Source organism: Rana temporaria, chromosome 6 (assembly GCF_905171775.1).
Source record: "Rana temporaria chromosome 6, aRanTem1.1, whole genome shotgun sequence".
Taxonomy (NCBI): domain Eukaryota; kingdom Metazoa; phylum Chordata; class Amphibia; order Anura; family Ranidae; genus Rana; species Rana temporaria.
The window spans coordinates 56,805,443-56,832,422 of NC_053494.1; the positions used below are offsets into that span (position 1 = coordinate 56,805,443).

The 26,980-nt window shown below is 41.3% G+C and overlaps 1 protein-coding gene across 1 annotated transcript in view; it reads left to right on the forward strand.

Moving 5' to 3' along the window:
* The window catches only part of DNAH3 (dynein axonemal heavy chain 3), a 483,492-nt gene that overhangs the window by 95,793 nt on the left and 360,719 nt on the right, over positions 1–26,980 (forward strand). The window contains exons 7-10 of the mRNA XM_040356847.1: positions 10,458–10,653; positions 11,925–12,050; positions 13,921–14,116; positions 26,537–26,716. Of these exons, the coding sequence (XP_040212781.1) occupies positions 10,458–10,653; positions 11,925–12,050; positions 13,921–14,116; positions 26,537–26,716 (698 nt within the window). The remainder of the gene's footprint in view (positions 1–10,457; positions 10,654–11,924; positions 12,051–13,920; positions 14,117–26,536; positions 26,717–26,980) is intronic.

Below are 26,980 nucleotides of genomic sequence, written 5' to 3' on the forward strand. Positions count from 1 at the left end.
ACGCACCCTAACTTTAAGAGGGAAGTTTCAGGAAAAATACTTTCCACAGCCCCCTGCGTATAACACGCAGGCACAGTTTACCCTCTATTTTCAGGGTAAAAAGTGAGCGTTATATGCCAATAAATACAGTATTTATAGTTATTTATTATATTATAATTTATGATTTCGTGTTTCAAACTTTATCATACCCGGGATGTCTACTAGACTCTTGTTTGGACAGATTTAAGTGAATTATTTCTAAGAATTACAGGCCTACAATATAAAACGCCAAATTTCCATGCAAAACATTGTAAAATCTGACATAATCATACCGCCAGGGAGATTAACCTCAGATGGTGGAAAAACTTACAGAATTAACATTTTAGTAAGTTCAAATTTGTATGCCTGACATTTGTCCATACATACAGTAGGTCACTTCATCTTGGGGTCCTTTCACAAGGACAGACCCGATCGGACCCTTCATTAGCCTCTATGGAGCGACGGACGTGTCCGTTTACACCTGCCAACATACAATCCGATCCGCCTAGCAGATTGGATTGGATGGCAGTCAGGTGTAAGCAAAAAGACGGTCTGTTTTTATATATGACCACCAATAGAGGAGAGCGTGCTGTGTCTGTGTCCGCTCTGCATAATCGAAGTGGACATGGACCAGCCATCCGCCTGCCCAGCAGGGATCAGCGGATAGATTCTATTCTGAGCTGGTAGAGTCCACCCATGTGAAAGGGGCCTTTGACTACATGCAAAATGTTAAGGTAAATAAATATTTAAGTAGTTTTAATGTCAAAATAATATTATCGTGAACTTGTTTTGTAAATCAGGGGAGACCTACCTTCTGCCGCTAAAATTCTTTCTAATTTTCCCTAAAAGTTTCCATCTCACTCCTCAGCAGCTTAATGCAGGGTTCAATAAATCCCAGGTGCCAGTTCACAGTGGTGACTCAAAATTACATCCAGATGCCTGGGTTCACATCTATGTGTACTGAAATCGCAATGTCATTCCAGTTTCTGTGTGATTTCCGTACAGATGCGATTGTGGCTCTCTCTCTACAAAAACCACACAAGACCACACTTAAAGCTCAATGCGTGTGACTCGCACCTGTGTAAACCACCTCAATAGGAACACATAGGGCCAGATTCACATAGAGATACGATGGTGTATCTCCTGATACACCGTTGTATCTCCTGATACACCGTTGTATCTCTGATTTACTTTGGTCGTATCTATGCGACTGATTCATAGAATCAGTTACGCATAGATATGTCTAAGATCCGACAGGTGTAACTGTGTTACACCATCGGATCTTAGGCTGCAATTCCAGGCCGGCCGCTAGGTGGCGTTTCGGTTTATTTACGCGACGATTATGCAAATGAGGAGATATGCCGATTCCGAAACGAACGACCGCCCGGCGCTTTTTTTTTACGTCGTCTGCGTTCGGCTTTTTCCGGCGTATAGTTACCCCTGCTTCTATGAGGCGCAGCCAATGTTAAGTATGGCCATCGTTCCCGCGTCAAATTTTGAAATTTTACGTTGTTTGCGTACGTCGATTCACAAAAGCGCTAGACACAAGTTAAGCTCACGCCGAAACCAATGACGTCCTAGCGACGTCATTGGGAGCAATGCACGCCGGGAAAATTCGCGGACGGCGCATGCGCAGTTAAATCGGCACGGGGACACGCCTGATTTAAATACTACACTCCCCCTAGCCGCGGAATTTGAATTCCGCCGGGGGATTTAAGATATGGCGCCGCAAGTTTTGAGGTAAGTGCTTTGTGAATTAGCATTTGCTTTAAAAAATTGCGGCGGCGGATCTTAAATCACATAGGTTACGCGGATCTAAAGATCCGCTAACCTACAGGGATGGACTGGCCATTGGGACTACAGGGAGTTTCCCGGTGGGCCGATGGCTCAGTGGGCTGGCTTCAGTGACAGCGGACTGCTGCCCCCCTCTGCTCCTCTGTCTCTCCCTTCCCGCAGCGCTCACCTGGGGAGAACAAAAAAGCAGGGGGAGGACCAGAGGAGCAGGGACGACGACAGAGGAGCATGGGGGACGGGGACAGACAGCTGACTCAACAGCTATGGCCTGGGAGTTTCCCACTTCTGCCTAATCTTGTCCCATAAGGGGGGCACCGAACTGATTCTTTGGCCGGCCACCATGGGAGAGACCTGTCAAATTGGGCCAGTCTGGATGAAGTCCAGGGCCAAATTTCTGTCCCAGTCCAGCCCTGCTAACCTATGTGAATCTGGCCCATAATATCTAGCCTGTCAGGTGAAGCTGTGAGTTTTAAAACATTCAGCATCACATATGTGTGAACCAGGGTGGCTCCATTTACACCTGGGCATTTTGGGTTTGCGGCAGATTGCAAAACACAGGTTCAGATGCCCAAATTTTCAATGGTACCTAAAACTGTGTGCGGTTTTGTCATGGTTGTCGTGTGGTAATCGCATTTCGTTAAGCTTGTCGCACAAAAGACGCTCATGCCCCTTTATTAGGACAACAAGCTTCATGCAATGCAATTTGTTGCGGTTTTACCTGAACCTGTGTTTTGCGGTTGTAGTGCGTTTTGAGATTGTGGGTAGAATCGCAGCAAATCTGCCACAATCCCAAAATGCCCAGGTGTGAACGGGCCTAACGGAGCAGTGTTTCCCCCTATATCAAATAGTTATTGTCACTTTTTTCAGACTAGTCTATAACCTTAACAAAAAATGTAGCCGCGCTAACCTAACCTATAAATGCAGTGGAATGTATCACTAAAATCTATGAAGGATGATAATGATCCTTTAAAAAATGAAATTCAACAAATAACAATGTGACACCAAACGCTAATTAGTACCGATAAGCCAATAATCAAAATGACATAAAATAGTGCAAGAAGTGACAAATAATAGTCCAATATTGAATGAAGATCAAGGATGAATATCGTGCAAGAGTGAATGACATCAACACAAAAATCCACCACCAGAGAGTGCTGATACCTTAAAGGGGTTGTAAAGGTACAATTTTTTTTTTCCTAAATAGCTTCCTTTACCTTAGTGCAGTCTTCCTTCACTTACCTCATCCTTCGATTTTGCTTTTAAATGTCCTTATTTCTTCTGAGAAATCCTCACTTCCTGTTCTTCTGTCTGTAACTCCACACAGTAATGCAAGGCTTCCTCCCTGGTGTGGAGTGTCATGCTCGCCCCCTCCCTTGGACTACAGGAGAGTCAGGACGCCCACTAACACGCAGCTCCTTTCTCTATCTGCAACGTAGAGAGCGCCCTGACTCTTCTGTAGTCCAAGGGAGGGATGAGCATGGCACTTCACACCAGGGAGAAAGCCTTGCATTACTGTGTGGAGTTACAGACAGAAGAACAGGAAGTGAGGATTTCTCAGAAGAAATAAGGATATTTCAAAGCAAAATCGAAGGATGAGGTAAGTGAAGGAGGACTGCACTACAGTAAAAGAAGCTATTTAGGAAAAAATAAATTGTACCTTTACAACCCCTTTAAGGATTGCACGCTTACCAAATGGCAAGCGGAATGCGCTTGCGGCTGCGGTTGTAAAGCCCAGGCCTTTATCCGGGATCTTGCTGTAAGGCAGCTTCTATGTTCAGATGGTAGATTATTCAGTGCTTGCCATAGCGTAAATCCAAATTAAAAATGTATTTAATAAGGGTTAAAACACAGCAATAGTAACAATGGGCTGGCTGGCTGGCGAACATCTGTCCGCTCAGACTGTAGAGCGTGATGACGTCAGCACGTCAACTACTCCCTTTTGGGGAGGTTTTAAGTAAAAAGTAAACTCCAATGTAACATTTTAAAAGCAGCATTATCACCTGAAAAAAGTTAATGATTCTGACTCAAAATGCTCATAGCATTCACAACTGCAAATTTTTAAGCGTCTATGTCATGTTTAGCAAAAAAAATTATAATAATCAGTTATGATGTCATTGAAGTACAATGTTAGAGAATCAGATTTGAATGAAAAAAAGTACATTACTATATGTTAAAGACATGCAAACTCATTTTTACGCTTAAGTGATCTGTGCTGTTTATCGAATAGTACTTTTGTATGTTAAGCACTTAACCTGGCTACCTACATCGGGACAGTCTTGATCTTCCATCATAATAGAGTTATATGGACAATTTGGAACTTTCACTTATTTAACTCCCCAGCATCACCTACCTCCAGCTCCCATCAATGCAATGTCTGCAAGCTCCTCCGCTGCAGCAAAAATCTTTGCCCAGTATTTTGGATTAGGCAACTTCAACTAATTGGCTGGCCATGGGATGATGTAGTTGACACACATAAACGTGTGAGTTCTTTCATCTTGACTTATCTTAGTACTAAGGCATGCCAAGAGTGTACATTCAAAACATGTTTGCGAGGTAATAAGGTTTTATTGCAGAATTGTCACAGTGTGACTCATTTGCAATTGAATACCTATCTGCCAAAACTTTTTGGGGGAGAATCTTGTATTTCTTAGGGCAGCATTATCTCGAAAAATGGACCAGCTTAGAACAAAGTAGCTGGAATCCCAGTCTACAGAGTACTATGGCCCAGATTCACAAAGGAGATACGATGGAGTATCTCAGATACTCCGTCGTATCTCTCAGAGTATCTATGCGACTGATTCATAGAACCAGTTACGCATAGATATCCCTAAGATCCGACAGGTGTAATTGTTTTACACTGTCGGATCTTAGGATGCAGTACCGCGGCTGCCGCTGGGGGTAGTTTGCGTCGTAAGCCAGCGTCGGGTATGCAAATTAGGAGTTACGGCGATCCACGACGGTTTTCCGCGTTCGCTACGTCGCCACTAGTCTAGTTTCCCGTCGCAAAGTTAGTCGTCGTTTTGGGTGCCTTAACTTTAGACAGCAAACGTATTGCTGTCTAAAGTATACCCGCCCATTCGATTTGGACCGCCTTGCACCGGACGTATTTACAATACACCGCCGCAAGTTTCCAGGTAAGTGCTTTGTGGATCGGGCACTAAAACTGAAAACTTGCGGCGGTGTAACGTAAACGGCTTACGTTACACGGGCGCAATTGTACCTGAATCTGGCCCTATATTTTTTTGCTACCATTCAAACCCTTATGCTTAAAATAATTTTCCCTAAGTACAATTAGAAGTGATATCTATATCATAAATACATATATGAGGAGTTTATATGCAGTGAATTTATCATACATTATATGTAACACTAACTTTGCTCCATATAACATGAAGGGGATTTTCTCTTCATTTTAGAGGATAAGGAAGAAAAGCAGAAAGCAAAGTACCATCTTTAATATTAAAACCTCATTCTCAGTGAGTCATAGAAATAAAGTCCTTGATGGATTATTACGAATGGCAGAGTAAGAGGATTTTTTTCAAACAGAAGTTATTTATATATTCCTTACTAGTTTTCTTGACCACATGAATGCTAATGAATCGGAGAATGGTGGATTTAATCTTATGAGATTTTAAAAACCGGCAAATTGCCTTCTGCAGACTATGCAAAATAATACCAGTACCAAAGTAGCAGCTAGCTGCAATCCCTTCTATACTTAATTTTGGCACATACTATAATCCTGAACAGAATCTGTGAAAAATAATACAACACATGGTTCTAACAATTCCCAATTTATTACCTTGTTCTTCCACTGATACTGTCTGTTGTAGCAGCAACATATGGTTAATCAACTGTTATATTATTTATATGCTGAGCAAATGAACACCTTTTATGTTTCAGAATATGGGGTAAAGAAAAACAGCCCTAACCTTCCTTCCATTGTAATTTGAAATCCCAGCTGGAAGTTCATAGTGCCCTTAAGATCTGACAGTCTTTATCAAGCCCTAACATAGATTTATTGCATCTCCTTATGATTCTAATAACACCCACTGCTCAAGCCCTGAGGAAGAGGAAGGCCTTTTCTCAAAGCGTATGGGCTGTATTTGATGTTCTTGCTCTTAACCAATACACTTTTCAAAAAGACTGAGTGATATGAACTTTTGTACTATGCTTTCCTCAATACCCACCTCAGAGTTTGATGTAATTTTACTAAATGACAATTTTGACTAATTGCTGTAAAAATGTTCTTCACCTGTGATTGCTACACATCCCTGACTCATCATCTGTTTTATCTTATGAATTAGTGACCTTCTAGGAATAAGGCTCCTTTCACACTGGGGCGTTTTTCGAGCGTTATTCGAGCGAAGCCTCATCTGCAATCCCAATGTGCTGGTAAAGACCCTAACGTTTTAGGGCATTTTTGCAGTGCCTCAGTGTGAAAGGGTAAGGTGTTTTTACAACAATTCATTTCAATGGAGAGGGGCGTTTTTTGAGCGTTTTTTTCAGCGCCCAAAAGCTGCTCCAAAGATGCTGCTTGCAGGACTTTTCTTAACGCCCAGCCAGTGCAACGCCTTAGTGTGAAAGGGTAAGGCATTTTTATAGCGCTTTTAATTCATTTCAATGGAGAGGGGCGTTTTTTTCAGCTGCCAAAAGCTGCTCCAAAGATGCTGCTTGTAGGACTCAGTGTGAAAGGGTCCATTGAGATGCATTGAGAGAGCGTTTTATGAGCATTTGAATATCGCTATTTTTAACGCTAAAGCGCTGTAAAAACACTTCAGTGTAAAAGGGGTCTAAGTGGAATTAAGTAAAAAGTCACACATATGTGAAAGAATTCAGAAAATGATGATGTGTGTAGCCACGCCTTCTCATGCCATAACTAGGGATATTTACACCAGGCAAATATCTTTTCCCAGTTCCCATATTTATTTATTTTTTACATGTTGCAGTTGTGGCACTCAATTTCTTAGTTTCTTATTTGAAGTATTATTCTGTTTTTAATAACTTATTTTTCACATATTTTTAAGAGTTCTCTTAAAGGGTTTTTCAAATTTTCTTTTCTAGAGTTCACATTTTATACAGACATCAGCCAAACTGCCATACAAGTTGCATACTTTTCCTGTAAATACCATTGAAATTCCACCTGATAGCTTGCTGATGCAAGACACTAATGCCCTGTACACACGATCGGATTTCTGATGGAATCAAAACCGATGGATTTTTTCGTCCGATATTCGATGAAGTTGACTTTCATCAGTCTTGCATACGCACTATCAGACTAAATTCTGACCGTGCCAAAACGTGGTGATGTAAAAAACACCATGACCAGCCGAAAACAATTAAGTTCAATGCTCCCGAGCATGCGTTGACTTGATTCTGAGCATGCATGGATTTTTCTCCGATAGTTCCACACAGACAATCGGAATTTCCTATCGGTTTTTTATCAATAGGAAAAATTGAAAACCTTATCTATTTTTTTTATACCGATGGGAAAAAAGACCACACACGATCAGTTTGTCCGATGAAAACCAGTCCATCGGTCTTTTTTCATCGGGCAAACCGATCGTGTGTACACGGCTTTAGTTCTTTTATTTACAGTGCCTTGAAAAAGTATTCATACCCCTTGAAAGTTTCCACATGTTTCATGTTGCAACCAAAAATGTAAATGTATTTTATTGGGATTGTATGCGATAGACCAACACAAAGTGGCACATAATTGTGAAGTAAAAGGAAAGTGATAAATGATTTTCATTTTTTTACAAATCAATATGTGAAAAGTGTGGCGTGCATTTGTGGTCAGCCCCCCCCCCCGAGTCAATTCTTTGTAGAACCACCTTGCAAGTCTTTTTGGGGATGTCTCTACCAGCATTGCACATCTAGAGTGTGAAATGCCCATTCTTCTTTGCAAAATAGCTCAAGCTCTGTCAGATTGGATGGAGAGTATCTGTGAACAGCAACTTTAAAGTTTTGCCAGATTCTCAATTGGATTTAGGTCTGGACTTTGACTGGGCCATTCTAACACATGAATATGCTTTGATCAAAACCATTCCATTGTAGCTCTGGCTATATGTTTAGGGGCGTTGTCCTTCTGGAAGGTGAACCTCCACCCCAGTTTCAAGTCTTTTGCAGACTCTAACAGGTTTTCCTCTAAGATTGCCCTGTATTTGGCTTGATCCATCTTCCCATCAACTCTGACCAGCTTCCCTGTCCCTGCTGAAGAAAAGCATCCCCACAACATGATGTTGCCACCACCATGTTTCATGGTGGGGATGGTGTGTTAGTTTTCCGCCTGACATTGGCCCAGATTCACAAACGACTTACGACGGAGTAACTCCACGTACTCCGTCGTAAGTCCGAATGTGCGCCGTCGTATCTATGCGCCTGATTCTTAGAATCAGTTACGCATGAATTTTGCCTAGATACGAGCGGCGTAAGTCTCCTACGCCGTCGTATCTTGGGGTGCATATTTACGCTGGGCGCTAGGGGCGCTTCCATATATTTCCACGTCGAATATGCAAATGAGATAGGTAATGCCGATTCACGAACGTACGTGCGCCCGGCGTATCAAGATACATCGTTTACGTAAGGCGTCTGACCAGCGTAAAGCTACCCCTCATAAAGCAGGTGTAAGTCATGTTAGGTATGGATGTCGGAAACGTACGAACAGCGTCGTATTTTACGTAGTTTGCGTAAGTCGTCAGTGAATGGGGCTGGGCGTAGGTTACGTTCACGTCGACTAAGCATTGAGCGGGCGTAATTTACTTTGAAAATTCAATGTGATACTCAGCATGCGCACGCATGTGCCGTTCGTTAAGCGCGTCATTTACGTGGGGTCACGAATCATTTACATACAACACGCCCCCTACCAGCCTACTTTGAATTCCGCGCGCTTACGCCGGCCCATTTATGCTACGCCGCCGTAACTTAGGACGCAAGTGCTTTGTGAATACTGCACTTGCCTCTCTAAGTTGCGATGGTGTAGCGTAAACAAGATACGCTACGCCCACACAAAGTTACGCCACCCTACGTGAATCTGGGCCATAGTGTTTTGCTTTTAGGCAAAAAAGTTACATTTTGGTCTCATCTGACCAGAGCACTTTCTTCAACATGTTTATTGTGTCCTCCACATGGCTTCTCACAAACTGCAAACGAGACTTCTTATGGCTTTATTTAAAAAATGGCTTTCTTCTTGCCACTCTTCCATAAAGGCCAGATTTAAAGGCCAAATTTGTGGAGTTCACGACTAATGGTTGTCCTGCGAACAGATATTCCAACCTGAGCTGTGGATCTCTGCAGCTCCTCCAGAGTTACCATGGGCCTATTGGCTGCTTTTCTGATTAATGCTCTCCTTGCCTGGCCTGGCAGTTTAGGTGGATGGCCATGTCTTGGTAGGTTTGCAATTATGCCAATCTTTCTTGCTCCATGGAAAGGTCAAAGCTTGGGATATTTATTTATAACCTAAGTATGTTTAAACTTCTATACAACTTTATCCCTGACCTGTCTGGTGTGTTCCTTGGCCTGCATGATACTGTTTGTTCACTAAGGTTCTCTAACAAACCTCTGAGGACTTCACAAAACAGCTATATTTATACTGAGATTAAATTACCCACAGATGGACTCTATTTACTAATTAGGTGACTTCTGAAGGCAATTAGTTCCACAACATGTTGGTTAGGGGCATCAGAGTAAAGGGTGCTGAATAAAAATTTACATCATATTTTTCAGATATTTAGTTGTAAAAAAAATTGAAAAACATTTATCATTTTCCTTATACTTCACAATTGTGTGCCATTTTGTGTTGGTCTATCGCATAAAATCCCAATAAAATACATTTATGTTTTTGGTTGTAACATGACAAAATTGGAACATTTCAAGGGGTATGAATACTTTTTGAAGGCACTGTACTGTAATAATGAGGTCCCTCTATATCCATACTCAAATTAGCTGTAGAATGGCTACTGTTCTGAAAAAATAAATGGGGTATTTCATTGAGATTTGCGTTTTTGCCCAAATCCACAAAACCAAATGCAAAATGTAAATAAAATGTATCACCTATAAAACTTTTGGGGTCAATCCACAAAACTAATGACCTATTGCTGGAAAAGCTATCTGTACAAGTAGGTAATTACAGGTAATTGGGAAGAACTTTGCACAAACAGTGTATAAAACACCCCTGATGTTGGCATAGTCTCTTTAGTTAGGCCCCTTTCACATTGGAGTGGGAGCCGCGGTGGCGCTATACCGCCAGGATTGCCGCAGGAATCAGCCGCTAGCGGTGCGGTATTAAATGAGAAGGAGTGGTGAAGGAGCGGTATACATGCCGCTCCTCTCACCGCTCCAAAGATGCTGCTGACAGGAGATTTTTTTCTCGCCCTCGGGCTTTCACATTGAGTAGGCAGTGAAGGAGTTTTTCAGGCGGTATAGCAGTGCTATTTTTAGCGCTGTACCGCCTGAAAAACTCCTCAGTGTGAAAGGGGTCTTAAAGGAACAAGCATTTAATTTGTTTTGCAGTTTTTGAAAATCATCTAGCTTCAGATTGACATAAAAGATTAGCAAAGAATGACAAAATATGTATGTAGCACTTATAAATGATATGTCAATTATTTAATGATGGTTGAGTTTTCATCTGATGACATTTCAATTTTCAGTTGATTATATCCTGAAGGATCCAGAGGAGAAAGACAGACTCCAAATTGGCAACATACCTCGTTATTTTCCACTTCGGGTGATCCGTGCTGAAGTTCCATGGCACTCTTCATACAGTGATGCCCACAAATGGAATGAAGACCACTTGTTCACAGTGAACGCCATGATGTTAGAATTACAACAGCTCTGGATTACACAGTAAGCAGTGGGAAGGTTTAAGAAAAACATTAAATTCAAAATATCACTTACACGGTAGATATTAGAACAACCAAAAATGTATTTTGATTGCTGTACGTTGATACACATTACACATTGCACCTTTCTTTTGCTGGAAAAAAAGCTTTATATTTCACATACCGTATATACTCGAGTATAAGCCGAGTTTTTCAGCACATTTTTTTGCTGAAAATGCCACCCTCGGCTTATACTCGAGTCTCCTTTTTGCGCCTGATCTCCCAGACTTTGGGGACCCAGTACCGACCAAACTTGGCACACATATAGCTCCACTCTTCCTCTACAAGTGTGCAAAGTTTGTTGTCCGGGGAGCACCAATTTTTCAAAGCCGGGCACCCCTTCCATAGACTCCCATGTTAAATGGTCATTTCTCCAGTGACTTTGGGGACCTGGTACCAGCTGGTCTCCTGGACCCAGAACTTGGCAAACGTGTAGCCCCATTTCTCCTCTACAAGTGTACAAAGTTTGTTGTCTGGGGAACCTACGGCTGGGGAGCACCAATTTTTCAAATCCGGGCTCCCCTTCCATAGACTCCCATGTTAAATGTCAGTCTAGTCATGGACACAGTGAGACATGGGCACAGTGATGCATGGGCACAGTGAGGCATGCACATGGACACATTGAGGCAAAGTGAGGCAGAGTGAGGCATGCCAATGGACACCCTAGGCTTATACTCGAGTCAATACGTTTTCACATTTTTTTATGGTAAAATTAGGTGCCTCGGCTTATATTCGGGTCGGCTTATACTCGAGTATATACGGTATTTAAAATACTGATCTTCTAATTAAATATGTCTGTCATTTTTATACATTGTTTTCTTGATTTACAAAAACTCCATACCATACGGCTGTATTTACACTGTTCTGTGCACCTGTTGTAACACACATGGCTGTATGAGCCCATATGATTTTCTCGTTTCCTTTCACACTAAATTAAACCACATACTGTAGATGTGAACCATCCACACAGGAAAGAATGGGATTTTTATTTCATAGTCATATAAGTGAATAGGACTTAAATGTTTACTGCAAATTCTGCTCCCCACATTTCCAATTTGTTCGTTGCATGCAATTTTACTTTCATGATTATAGATGTTTTGGTGAAGTCAACTAAATTTAAATCTGTTTGCTAAGATCAGCATTCATAACATTTGATATGATACATTTCAGAGATTTCATCTGTTTTGGATGCATAATTGCAGAAGTATTCTTCTCTGTGTTTTTTTTTTATTGCAGATTCAGGAATGTAAGGTTTGTGCGTACCAATGAATTGCTATCTAGCCACCTGCCTCTGCTTCCTGCTGAATTTGAGGATTTAGTTCAAAAGCATTGTTTAGAAGCCCGTGCTACATTACGAAATAAGTACGTTCATTGTGAAACAGTGTGGGTTGCATTTTGGAATTGTGTGTCTACAGTTAATGACAATTATTAACATGCAATTACATACAACACTCTTGTGCTATTAAAGCTACTTATTATTTGTAATCTTTAATCCTGCTGTAAACTGGAATGCAATACCTAATGCTTTATTATCCCTTTTGACTACAAATTGATTATAAAACACCAAATACTCTGTATATAGTGAACATTTTACTTAATATTGTGTATTCATTTAATATTGAGCATAATGCACTTAAATTCAGTTCTTTTAACATTTTATCAACTCTTTTCTTATCAATGACTGTTAGGCATAGCATTTTAATGTGGCCAGTCACTAAAGGTACCCATACTGATCAGACTCTAAGTGCAGTAATCCATAGCAACTACTGCATATTTGCCAAATATTTGCAAAGGGGAGGTTTCCAGTACTCCCGTTTCTTGTAAACCAAATCATTGAGTTGCAAGTCATGTGCAGTAACTTTTCCATCCGAAGGTGTGTATTTTTGAGTCTAAAGCCTGGTACACACTATTCTTTTTTTTGTTTTTGTTCAACCCAGCAGGCTGAATAAAAAAAACTTGACAGATCGTTGTACTAACACAAGCGATCTTAGTACAGTGATCTCCCCCCACTGTGCTATTGTGTTCTGACGGGGGGCTGCCCCCTGCCACTACACACTAATCAACACTTGCATTCATTGGCTGATCGGATGATGGTCGGCTGCTGGTTTTCTAGCATGACCGTTCGACAGAAGCTGGACATTAAGCTGGCTTCTTTTGGACAGGCTGCTGTACACACCAAATGTGGGCTGGTTTATTAGTCGATATTTGGCCTGTGTGTACCGGCTTTAAATAGAGGGGCTCATGAGGGAGGACATTTTATTTTAGAGGGGAACCGAGTCATGTCATGTGCTGTTATGAAATAATAGTACTACAGCGCTACTAAATACCTAATATATATGACATCAAAAAAATTACTAAATAATAATCGCAGCATATAGTGTTGTTAGCCAAACAAAATTAATAAAATTAATAAAATTAAAATTGGTTTACTATGTCATGTGCTGTAATGTCTGCATTAGAAGGTGAATATTTTTGAGCTTAAGATCGAGAGGATAGAGAAAATCATGAGGGAGGAAATTAAGCTGGGAATTTATTCCTTAGGATCCATGCACACTGGCTTAAAAAATGTTTGCTTCTACAGGAGTTTTGAGTTCTGCCTGTAGAAATATCTCAATGTTATCCTATATGTCTATGCACATTAGGGACGTTAAGAGGCATATTTTGAGTTTAACGTTTAGAGGCAGGAAAAAAACCTTCTGGTTCTTGTTTCTGATTGGAGCAGAAAAAAATAAAAACTTGTCTAAACTGTGTACAAAAAATGCTCTATATGAAAGTTTTTTACTCCTGAGAGAGCAAATGTTCTTTTAAGCCCAGTGTCCATAACAACAAAATGGAAGCGTGAGCAGATAAATGAGGAGGATATTAGAAAGGATTACAGATAGTACCCCATTATTACAAAAGGTGCTGCTGAAAATACACAGACCTGATGAAAGCATTGGAAACACTGACATAAAGCAGCTATCCATAACAACATGAGTCCATCAGTTTAGAGCAATTGGAAATAATTAAAGATGACTTTTGATTGCTTGTCATGAGGTATTCTACTGTTTTCTGTCTTTTTAAACACAGTATTTTGTTCACTCATCTTAGTAAAATATGTGTGCAAGATCGATCCGTATTTTTTTAAAGTGCAAATTATCTGTGCATCATAGATACAAAAGATCTTGTTAAAGGTTGTCTAAAGTATTGTCACTGTAGCCTATATAATGTCTCAGATTTTTTTTCATCTCAGGTGGATACCAGCCTGTGCTTCCTTGTTCATGTCACATAAGGATAAATGGATCCATTTAGTGCCCCAGAATGAGGAAGATTCAGCTGTCCAGGTTCAAGAGTTTTTTGCATGTGTGTCATCTCTGATGTCTTTACAGCTACGTGAAATGGTCATCAATTCTCTTAAGGACTTGGTTTCTTTTTTTAATATACACAAGGTAATTAGAAAATTTAGTTTGTCTAAAATTGGGTACTTGAACTTTAAATACATAAAGGCCAAAAACTGCAACATTCCTAAAAAATATTTTCTTTTATACATTTATGTAGTCATGCAGAGACCAGACATAAGTGGTATTTGATGTTTATGTTAGATTCCTGATGATCCAGATGAAAATCAATCAGTGGGGGTGATCCTGTCTACATCACCCCAGGTGACATCCTTTATTTTAAAAATCTAAGGAGCTTGGAGGAAAATTGTCAACTGGACATCGCCTTCACACAATCAGATGCTGTTTAGATATTCCAAAAACAATGGCCCGCAGCAGGAGATTCGTCTATCAGATGTGGGCACTGTTCAGGTGTTCTGACAGCTGGTGGAAACGGTTGTCAGAAAACAATGGCAGAAGATTCATCTATCCACGCAGTTAGCTGGATAGAGATACCTTTACATGTTTGGTCAGCTTATTGCAGAATCACAAGCACAGGTGTCCCAGCTGGAGACCCTACCAGATTTAAAATGTTTCTAGTGCTCCTTCTACACTGTGTGCCAGGGACATTCCAGGTGCCTTCTGATTTTTGCTACCTAATGCATTTTTGTCCCCCATTAGTTGCTAGGATGCTGGCACAGCAACCAATAATGCTCTGGCATGGCCAACAGCATGCTGGCAACCATTCCCTCCCGTGAGTATCCAATATTTTTTACTGAGCTGCAGTGAGGATGGATTGTCCGGTATGTGCACTCTGGCTTCAATGCCACCCCCCCAGAAGTGTCTCCTGGGACAGTTGCCCCATTTGCGACATGTTTCTATGCAAGCCCTACAGTCTAATAAAACTAGACAAGGATGTGATGCCCTGCACACCAAATGCCACTTGTCTAAAACTTTTATTGTAAAAGGTATGTGTATGACCATAGATATGCCTGTAAGATGATGTCAATCTCCCAGACATGCGAAACGGGTAGACTGATCCATGTGGACACAAATAACCACTAATGGACAAGCCCCATATATCACTATATCCACAAAAAAGCTTCTTTCTTAATCAAGACTGCACTGACACAAGGCATATCTCACCCCACAAAAAAAAATGGAGGGGAGAGGGGAAAGAATGTGTCAGGACAAAACAGCCGTACAGTCTGACACAGTAAAAAATACTCTCTCTCAGGCTACCACCACTAACAAGTGATGGGTTTGCAATAGACCTATGTCAGAAAACACTGCTCTTTAGCAGATAATAGGCTGATTAACTAGTAGATGCAAACACACTTGCTTCTTTGTCTATCAGTTAAAAATTGGCTAAACCAGCCACTTCCACCTACAATTCTTGTGAAAACTGCAGACACACATACAAGAGCAGATTTTGCTCATCTCAGGCCTCGTACTCACGACCAAACATGTCTGCTGAAACTGGTCCGCGGACCAGTTTCAGCGGACATGTTCGTTCGTGTGTAGGCAGTAACGTACAGAATTCCAGCAAACAATCGTCGGCCAGACCGTTTTCCAACGAACAACTGTTTCCTGGTCTTGCTTTAAAACAGTCTGCTGGAATCGTGTCCGTCAGACATGTTCGGTCGTCTGTACACAAAAGCAGCGTACAAAAACCCCGCGCATGCTCAGTCCAAATGAGGAGACGGGAGCGCTCGTTCAGGTAAAACTCGCGTTTCTTTGGGATATGGCACATTCGTCATTAGAAACCTTTTATTCTAGCAAGAGAACAATGTCTTAAAAAGGCGCACTAAACCACATTTTAAAGCCTCGTTTTATTAATTCTTCTCTTGCTAGAATAACCCCGTTCTCTTGCTGATGCAATTTCAATAGAGTTGTCCCATACTGAAATGTCACATTTCTTGCTTGTGATGTAATCCTTTAATAATGTTTTCTATGCCAGACGTGTGTTTTGGTTGGTGGTCCTCCATAATTTAGAGTAGTCATTTTTGTAAAGGAATGTGCATTTTTTTTTAATTTTTTTTTTTGTTTCTAGTTATGTCACCATTTAAACTATTTTTTTTTTACATGTTTTTTGAAAATTTTTTTTTTTTTTTTGGTGTTTCATTAGAGAATATTAAACCATGTTGGCACACCAAATGTCCCCCCCCCCCCCCAAGGAGTGTGTCCTTTGTAAATTACCCATTGTATATTTATTAAAGGTTTGCTGCCTAATAATCCCCACAGTATATCAAACAATAGACATGTTTTCAAATGAAAGCAAAAGGCCTTTTATTCAGGCAAATGTCATCACAAAAAAATAAAAAGAACGGCAGCACTAGAATAGATAGCAAACTATATGCAAACTTGCATTTCCAACATGGTGAAGGATAAACTTCCAAGCCTCAGTAGCCAAACACAAAAATATGAAGCAGCAGCACACAAACAAAGGAACCCAAACTGTGGTAGTACAAACACGATGTCCTTTATGTGGAAGGAAATGGAAGGCAGAAAATCAACGTTTCCTCCTCTTTCCAGCCTTCCCTCCAGGCAGCCTTCCAGCGGATCGAACACGGGGTCTTGCAGGTGGGGTTGATGTGGCAGCAGGAGGATGGTGTTCCGCAAGCCGGGCCGGGTCACATAGCCCAGTGTCTGGGGTCAGCAGGCCCCTCTGCATCCACCAAAGGACCTGGTTCATCAGGGCCTTTGCCAGTCTTCTCTGGTCCTCCTCCCCTTCATTTAAATCATGGGCCAATGAGGCACTGAAGGCCTCTGTGGGGTTGAGGGGGGCCCTCATGATGGCGCTTGCCTCCTGGATCATGCGGAGGCTTGCCTCCTCCACAGGCCTCAACTGCCTCCTTCGGCCTGATGGCCTCACCTGGGGGGGAGAAGACTGGCTGGTGGTGGTTCTCCTGGCCGGGTGGACCTGCTGCAGGCCACTGGGCCCAGCCTCCTCCTGGCTGCCACTGACCCCGGCCTCCTCCTGGCTGCCACTGACCCCGGCCTCCTCCTGGCTGCCACTGACCCCGGCCTCCTCCTGGCTGACAGACACCTGAGGATCTGCCACCTCCTGGCTGATCTCTTCTTCCTGTGTGGAAAAAAAAAGAATTTTTTTACAATTTCGCTAAATAAAACCACACTCATTTTCATGTTTTTCGTTCAGTATTTTCTGTTCATTATTACTTGAATACACTCTACTTCTGACCCCTGCAGTTGTCATCCCTGACACCTATTTGTCTGTACACCTTTTTGTTTGCTTTTTTCCAGCTTGGTTTTATTTTTACAATATCTAATCATTAATCCACCAAGAATTATTTACGCCATAAATATAGAGGAAACTACTATACCTCCTCATCGAAGGGTGGCAGATCTGCATCTCTGTCAGCCAGGCCCTCTTCCTCCGACTCTGCAGGGCTGTGGTCATCTGGGGAAGGTCCGCTGGAAGGTAGCATGGAGGAAAGGTTGGAAGAAAGACTGGACATCGTTTTCCTGCCTTCCATTTCGTCCCGCAAAAAAGCCATCTGTTTATAATACCACAGTTTGGGTTCCTTTGCTTGTCTTGCTGCTGCTCCCGATTTTTTGATTTTATTAGCTTTGTATGCTCTCCTGTATGTGCTTCTGAGGTTGGCAAGTTTATCCTTCACCATGTTGGCAGTGCATCCTGGCACCCATGTTTGCATATAGTTTGCTAGCTCTTCTAGTGCTGCCGCTCGTACATCTTTATTACAATATAATGCGTGTTTTGAATTCCACAGGATGGGCGTGTCCTGATATTTTTGTAGTAAGGCCTCTATAGCTTCCTTGGTTTGTAGTTGGTCCATTTTACTTTTTGAAATATGATATTTTTTTTTGAGTCTAGATTCAAAAAACATAAACCAAAGAAAAATAAATATTCAAAAGGATCAGCGTTGACCTTGATATAATATGTGTCTTTAAATTTATTACCTATATCTAATTACAAACACAGTCTCTCTTGTTTAAACAATGATTGTCAGCTCGGCCGCATTGGTTGTACCAAACATTGATTTGCTAGATGCAGAGCCATTGTTAACATTGCAGTAAATATTTTTAATATTGAAAAATAAACAATGCTTACAAATGACAGTATTCATCTAGGCACTCTTTCCTGTGTAAATCTCATGCCCCTGACAATGGATGACATAAAAGACACTTCCTAATGACCTCTGTACAACCAACACTTGAACAATACTTTGCCTGATCTGAATACACCATTCAAAAACTTGTCAATGAGGTACAGCATTGTTCACATCTCTATTTTGTGAGGTGTCCAAAAGCATTTGGATACCAAAATAACATTGTGGTACCCCATAGACAGAATAGCTTAAAAAGGGTGCAACCAACAGCCCAAACCCCCATCCCATGTGTCTACATTTTCAAGGCCTCTGCTGATCACATTTTTAATTTCCTTACCTTCCTGTCTCTCGCTCCTCGTTTCTCACGGTCGCCTAATTACCGCGTAAGATGCGTAATCACGGCGTAAACCTTTTAAACACTCCGCGTATTTATGAAACCCCGCCCTCGTCACCTTTGCGAGGCCCCTAATCAATGAGTTTAGGAAATATGGCGTTAACTGTGTATGTTCTGGATGCGCTCGAAGATTCTCCGCGTAACGGACGTAAACACGTTGTTTGCATTCTCTACACTCCGCGTATGTATTAAACGCCGCCCTCTTCTCCGCCCATGGCGTAAGAATTCATCTTTTCCACGCCCATAATCTCTGTGGGAAAGGAAAGATGGCGATGTCACACGAGCGGGCACGATGCTCTCATGCCACAAGTGAAGGGACAGAGGCAGGGACGTCCCGATCAAGGAAAAGAAGATATAAAGCCACTAATATGCGGTTCCAGGAAATGGTGGAGTTAGTTTACATCATGCGAAAGAAGGACTATGATGGGGAATTAGGGCCATACAAGACCCCTAACCGCCGAAAGGCACATATTATGGACAAGGTGGCGAGGAGAATGCAGAGGATGTTTGGGATCACCAGGTCCAAGGAACAGCTGAGGAAACGATGGTCAGACTTAAAATTGAGGGAGCCACATCAGATGAAGAAAATACTTAAAATTCTGCGTAAAAGTAAGTAAATATATATTGGGGTTGGGGGGGGGGGGGGGTGGTGATTGTCTGCAATAATGTGTTGCCATGTATATTTCACCATCTGCCTCCTTGGCCAGCTTGTAATTTTAAAGACATGTTGTTATTTATTTTTTAGAACATAAATAACTACATATTTACAAACAGTGTTCTTAGTAAACAACGTAACATCACATAGTTTATCAGAAAGGCTCGGTTATTACAGGAACAACACACCTGGACATGGCTCACTGGCCAAAAACTTTGTTTGTAAACATTGTGTAAAAGCTAGTTCTAGAAAAAAAAAGTATGAGAATGGGAAAGGCAAACAGGATTCATTCTAAAAACAGTGGTAATAAAGCAGATGTTTTCACATCTGCAATGCAGAGCACCTGTGTCTCCCCAAATCAAAAATGGGTTTTGGTAGGGTCTCCCAGAAATACAGTTTAGGGGGGACATCCATGTGTGTCACTTTGCTAAAAAGGGGCAGGATCAGAGCTTGCCATATAGAAGTAATTGCAAAATGTAGGTTTGGTGAAAGATAAAAGTAACTAAATGAAAGCCTCTTCTAAGCAATGTGTGCGATTTATGCTCTCCAATATCTGTGTGCTGATGAGTCTACATTTTTTTTGGTTTATTTCAGGGGAAAGAAGTCGCCAGCATTTGGAGGAGGCAGAGAGGGCCAGACAAGGCCAAAATCTGCCATCTCAACATGTGGAGGAGGAGGAGGATGTGGAAGGAGAAGAGGATGTGGAAGGAGAGGAGAATGTGGAAGGAGAAGAGGATGTGGAAGGAGAGGAGGATGTGGAAGGAGAGGAGGATGTGGAAGGAGAGGAGGAAGGAAGAGAGGAGGAAGAAGTAATTTTGGACTTAGAAGTCATAGCAGATGAAGGGCAAGTGGCGGAAGAACAATTTGGCGAATTGAAAGAAGGTGGATTGATGGATGAAGGAGGAGTCCAAGATGATGGGGAAGTGGTGGAAGAAGGAGGAGTGATAGAAGATGATGGGGAGGTGGTGGAAGAAGGAGGAGTGATAGAAGATGTCGAAGAGGTGGAAAGGAGAAGCCCATCAGGTCAGTGTCACCCTAGCTTGATTCCAAAAAACATATGTAGATAGGCCTCATTGAAAAATAATATTGTAAATGCCATTTTTTTTTGTTGTTTTAGGGGAGGAGGATGGTGTGCCAATATTTTCACGTGCAAGTGCTGCTATAATTATTCAGCAGGTAATGGAGTGCAGCACTGAAATGCACAATATGCGTGAAAGGATGTTTCTCATGGAACAGAATGTAACAAATGTCCTTTTGGAATGCAGCACGGAAATGGACAATATGCGGCAAAGAATGATGGTGATCGAATCTAATTTTAAGAACATTATTGACATGATGGGCCGTGTCAAAGACTGAAACACCCCCCGCCCATCCCCCGCCCCCACAAACATTTTTACAGTTTGAATAATGAATACGCCAAAATTTGAATATACACACACAGTGTGCCAACATGTGCTATCTGCCATCACAGAATATCTAATGTCTGTGCTTTGTGGGTCCAACCCCCTCCTCCATCCTCAAGTAGTTGAGAGGAAGGGTTTGCTCCCACAAAACACAGACATTGATCACCCATGATGTCAGATAGCACATGTGGCCATTTGTCTGTTGAACCAATGACATTTGGCGAGTTTGCACTGAATGTGTGTATCTTCCAATTTTGGCGTGTTCCAGTGTGAAAGCACACCATGACTGACTGCTGTTGTGAGTTTTTATATTTTTTGAATTGGATTTTGTTACTTTTTGACCATGTTGAACATTTTGGGATACTATAAAGTTTAGACCATAAAGAATAAACAACGCCAAAAAATTTTTTAAATATATATATAGAATTATAAATCTCTCTAATCACTGAATTTAGTGAAGTAGAGATTTGACTCCAAATTCTCACCTAAAAATTTTCTTTTATAAAAACACACCAAAAAAAAAAAAAATGGTTAAAAAATTATTGTTTTTTGTGCCTAAAAAATATGGCCAAAAAAAAAATTAAGGCGGTAAACACCCCACCAAATATAATCTATATATATATATATATGTAAACAATAAATCTAACTATATTTGATGAAAAAAAAAGTGAACTTGTTAATAAATGTATAATCTGCATAATATTTTTGGTTGAATTACCTGAAAAAAAAAAGAAAATTTTAAAAAAATTTTGAAGACTCCTAAGTACAAAAGCAGGGAGTAATGAAAAAAATATAAAATTATTTTTGGGGTCATGAACAAGCAAAAATTAAAAAAAATTGACCTCAACATTTACAAATGGAGTTGCTTCTTATTTCTAGACTCAATACCCTGTTTGTAGATGAGTGAATAATGTGCAAAATGTGGTTAGTTACTAAAAGTGGAGAAATCAATTATGCATTACAATTGAAGAAGTTAGTTAGAGAACCAGGAAGACAGAAAAAGAGAAAAAGCATTAATGACAAACAACTGTATAAAGTCCAATGGTCTAATTATTTATTATTTTTTAGAATATTCCTTTCTTTGGGGGCCGAATTAGAAAGAAATATGATCTGGCATAGCAATGGCCCCCCGACCCATGAAGTACTCAACATATTTGTCGCGTACCTCACGAGCTGATTGGGGGGCCAAGCCAGCGCGACCAGTGTCCAGCCCGGGAAGGGGATCTGAGGGTAGTCTTGCCTCAGAACCGATGTCGGGTAGGTACGTCTGGGAGTGCCTGCGTAAAAAGTTGTGCAAAATGCAGCAGGCAAATACAACGGTGTCCAATTTATATTCCGCCAGATGTATCGATGTCCTGAACAGGCGGAACCGGTTGGTGAGTATCCCAAAGGCATTCTCGACTACCCTCCGAGCCCTGGCCAACCGAAAATTAAACACACTCCTCTCTGAGGTGAGGGTCCTCTGGGGAAAAGGCCGCATGAGGTGAGGACCAAGCCCAAAAGCCTCGTCCGCTAGGAACACAAACGGAAGTCCTTCCACATTATCTTCATCTGGTGGCAATGCCAGACCACCAGCTTGGAGACGATCATAGAAATCAGTCCGTGCGAACACTCCCCCATCAGACATCCGGCCGTTCTTCCCCACGTCCACATATAGAAACTCATACTGTGCCGACACCACCGCCATCAACACAATACTATGATAACCCTTGTAATTATAATAGTACGACCCCGAGCGGGGTGGGGGCACAATGCGGACGTGTTTCCCATCTATTGCTCCACCGCAGTTTGGAAAATCACACCGCTGGGCAAATTGGGAAGCCACAGACTGCCATTCCTGTGGTGTGGAGGGTAGCTGTGGGGACAAACAAAATTAGAGATTTAGTACTTTGTAACAAATACATCCTACAAGCATCCTTGTGACAGTTCACAGTATTAAAATTGCATTAGAAAAATGTGCATGGAGAATTTGGGAAATGAAATATATAGGGCCACTTCATTAAGAGACTCCACAGCCCTCTGATGGGGACAATAAAAGTTTGAAGGGGGGGGGGGGGGCACAAAAACCAAAAAGTCCTGTTTGAAAAAATGGCAAGGTGGGTTTGTCCCTAGGATAGCATGCTGGACAGGTTAATATTGGGTAAGGGACAAATATGCAGGTAGGCCAAGAATAAAACATGTAAAGCTGATATCAACATGCATAGGGAGAAAAGGTAACGTTAGTTAAACACACAGCATATCTGGGAAAATAAAAAGAAAGTTAGTTGGCCACATTATTAGAGCCAGGAAACTTACCTTAATATACTCCTCATGCATAACTTTGATGATGGCAGCACACGTGTCCGGTATGATGACCCCAAGCGCCTGCGGAGAGATGCCTGTCGAGAACTTGAGGTCCTGCAGGCTCCTCCCAGTCGCCAGGTACCGCAACGTGGCAATAAGCCTCTGCTCGGCCGTGATGGCTTGGCGCATCACAGTGTCCTGCCTCGTGATATAGGGGGACAGAAGATCCAGCAGACGGTTGAATACGGGGTCCGTCATGCGGAGAAAATTCCTAAAGTCATTAGGATTATTCTCCTGGAGTTCCCTAAGCAGAGGCATATGTGAGAACTGGTCACGCTGGCGCAACCAATTCTTGGTCCAGAAACGCCTCCGCCCCCTGTTTCTGGCCAAAGTACTGGACAAATGAACATATCCAGCAGCCATCCCATAAACAGCACCAACTCGCGAAAATTGACGCTGCTGCTCCATCATGGCTTCAAACCGGCCGGCTGGTCAGTCAAGAACACACTGAAACAGAAAGCACTCGCAAATCCAGCACTACCTGCGACAAACGCGTGACAAACAGATACGAGCGCACAGGATGCAACTGCTAAAGCAGAAACAACCTGCTTGCCTATAGCCGAATGACAACTACGTTACCGCAAGCACACGCACTGAACCCGTGAATACACGCTGTCAAAGCCTGGAGACCGAGAAGCGCGAATCAGCTCTAACCAAACCTTCACTAACACGAGCAAACACGTAACTAGCAAAAGAGGAACAGAGGGCGGCGCCATTAACTTTGGTCTTCCCCTTTATAGTGACGTCGTACGTAGTTTACGTGCACGCGTTCCGGTACGACGGGAATTTGGTCCGCTGGTGTGTACACGCCAGCGGAACAAAACACAAATCAGCCTTGTACGCCGGAAACTGTCGGGCAGACAGTTTCCAGCGCACAGATCCGGTCGTGAGTACAAGGCCTGAGAGCAATCAACGAAAAGTCTTATTGATTTTATATTTATTATCCTAAAAGGGAAGGTGGTGCATATTGGTCATAATTTAACAATGTTTTGCAAAACAGCTGTTTAAAACAAAAAGTATTTTAAAAAATACAGATAGATTACCTAAATGCACATCTCTAGGTACTCTCTTCGATGTGGGGGACCGTTGTTTGCATGTAACACTAATTTTCATAGGTATGTTTCGATTTAGGAAGAAGCTTTAACCACTTAAGGACCGTCTCCTGCACATATACGTCGGCAGAATGGCACGGCTGGGCACAAGCACGTACCTGTACATCCTCTTGAAGTGCCCAGCCGTGGGTCGCAGACCCGATCGCCGCCGGAGTCCCCCGATCGGTCCCCGGAGCTGAAGAACAGGGAGAGCTGTGTGTAAACACAGCTTCCCCGTTCTTCACTGTGGCGCTGTCATTGATTGTCTGTTCCCTGATATAGGGAAAGGCGATCAATGATGTCACACGTCCAGCCCCGCCCCCTACAGTTAGAAACACATATGAGGTCACACTTAACCCCTTCAAAGCCCCCTAGTGGTTAACTCCCAAACTGCAATTGTCATTTTCACAGTAAACAATGCATTTTTATAGCATTTTTTGCTGTGACAATGGTTCCAAAAATGTGTCAAAAATTGTCCGATGTATCTGCCATAATATCGCAGTCACGAAAAAAAACGCTGATCGCCGCCATTAGTAGCAAAAAAAAAAAATGCAATAAAACTATCCCCTATTTTGTAAACGCTATAAATTTTTCGCAGACCAATCGATAATCGCTTATTGCGTTTTTTTTTTAACAAAAATGGGTAGAAGAATACGTATCAGCCTAAACTGAGGAAAAAATATGTTTTTTTATATATTTTGGGGGAATATTTATTATAGCAAAAAGTAAAAAATATTGCATTTTTTTTCTAAATTGTCGCTCTATTTTTGTTTATAGCGCAAAAAATAAAAACCGCAGAGGTGATCAAATACCACCAAAAAGCTCTATTTGTGGGAAAAAAAGGATGCTAATTTTGTTTGGGAGCCACGTCACATGACCACGCAATTGTCAGTTAAAGCGACGCAGTGCCAAATTGCAAAAACTGTCCGGGTCCTTTACCTGCAATTTGGTCCGGGTCTTAAGTGGTTAAAAGGGGTTGTAAAAGTATAATTTTTTTCCTAAATAGCTTCCTTTACATTAGTGCAGTCCTCCTTCACTTACCTCATCCTTCGATTTTGCTTTTAATTGTCCTTATTTCTTCTGAGAAATCCTCACTTCCTGTTCTTTTGTCTGTAACTCCACACAGTAATGCAAGGCTTTCTCCCTGGTGTGGAGTGTCGTGCTCGCCCCCTCCCTTGGACTACAGGAGAGTCAGGATGCTCTCTACGTTGCAGATAGAGAAAGGAGCTGTATGTTAGTAGGTGTCCTGAAACTCCTGTAGTCCAAGGGAGGGGGTGAGCATGACACTCCACACCAGGGAGAAAGCCTTGCATTACTGTGTGGAGTTACATACAGAAGAACAGGAAGTGAGGATTTCTCAGAATAAATAAGGACATTTAAAAGCAAAATGGAAGGATGAGGTAAGTGAAGGAGGACTGCACTAAGGTAAAGGAAGCTATTTAGGGAAAACAAATGGTACCTTTACAACCCCTTTAAACTCTCATAAATGACCAGAATTGTGGTGTAAATATGCTTTAGTGATTTTAGACATGTTAATAATGTTTATAAACCTCTCCATACAGTCTTTTGCATTAATTATGAATATAAACTGGGAGGTATTAAATGTTTTTTGCTACATAAATTTATTTGAATAGACAGAATAAAAGCCCTACCAGGTATCCAGGACATTTTACATCTTAAGCTTTAGATAATTATCCCCTACTGGGAATATATCCTCATCAAATGCATATTCTCTTTGTTTAGCATAGTGGTTTTAAAAAGCTGTTTGTACAATATGATTACACCCCCAGTTACGGTATGTTGGTTAACCAATGATATGCTGACTGATGTCAGAGCATCACAATTGTGTTTCAGCTACACGAGATTTCAAAACTGTAAATATGTATTAATGCAGAAACAAATAGTTTGTCTAGTAGAGAAAACTACAAGGTAGTAATTTCTTAGAGTCAAATCTAATTGGTGGGTAGAGGTCACTTTTTAACAGACTGAATTTCTTGGTGTCTTCAAGTTAGGATGATTCATTATTAGAAGCTTAATTTGTACTACAATCAATCTGCTGTTTTTTTTGCCATTTGGAAAGGTAATGTGGAGGTAGGCAGCCCTACATTTTGACAGTGAAAGATCTTTAACAGCAGTACTCCATGCTGTGCTGGATCTTTGGCTCAACTCAGTGGATTCTGTGGTGCATTGATAAAATAGTTGCTTTTAATCATCTGCTTAGGAAGCATTTAATGTTGCCTAAGAATTAAACTTGCATTCATTGATGGACTTCATGCAGTTTATTGTATTTGGCTAAAAGAAAAATGAAAAAAAAGCAGACCGTTTTCTGACTGTGCAATGCATGTATTAACGTATTACAATATTCATTAATTGCAATATTTAAACTTTTCAGACTGGATATTTCAACTACAATTATTAAAAAGTACACATCTTGATGTTTCAAATCTGTCCTGATAGCAGTTTCATGTGGTTTAAATTAAAGGATTATTGCTTATTGTTTTATATTTTTGGTTAGGCGGGAAATGACTTTGGTGACACATATGATGAAATTAAATTCATTACACCACAAATCCTCATCATCAAGCTTAAGGTGGAAGAACCCAAAATTGCATTTGACCCAGTTCTGGAGGAATGTTGGAATTTAATAAAGCATTGCTTCCTGGAAGTTATTAAGAGCGCGGAAGGTCTTCCAAAAGTATGTAATAAGAAACTACATTTTGTAAAACTCATATAGATATACTGTATGTATGGTTAGTTTTTACTGCTGGTTAAAGCTTGGATTATACACCCAATTATTAAACCTCTAACATTCTAGTGGTGAAATTGCAGAAGCTTTCACTTTATTGATTATGTGATCAGGCAAATGCCACCAAGTATGAGGCTGATGACCAGTTTTACAGATCTGAAATCATTGGCCAGTATTCAAGATGGTGATATCATGCACTATTGGAGTACTCCA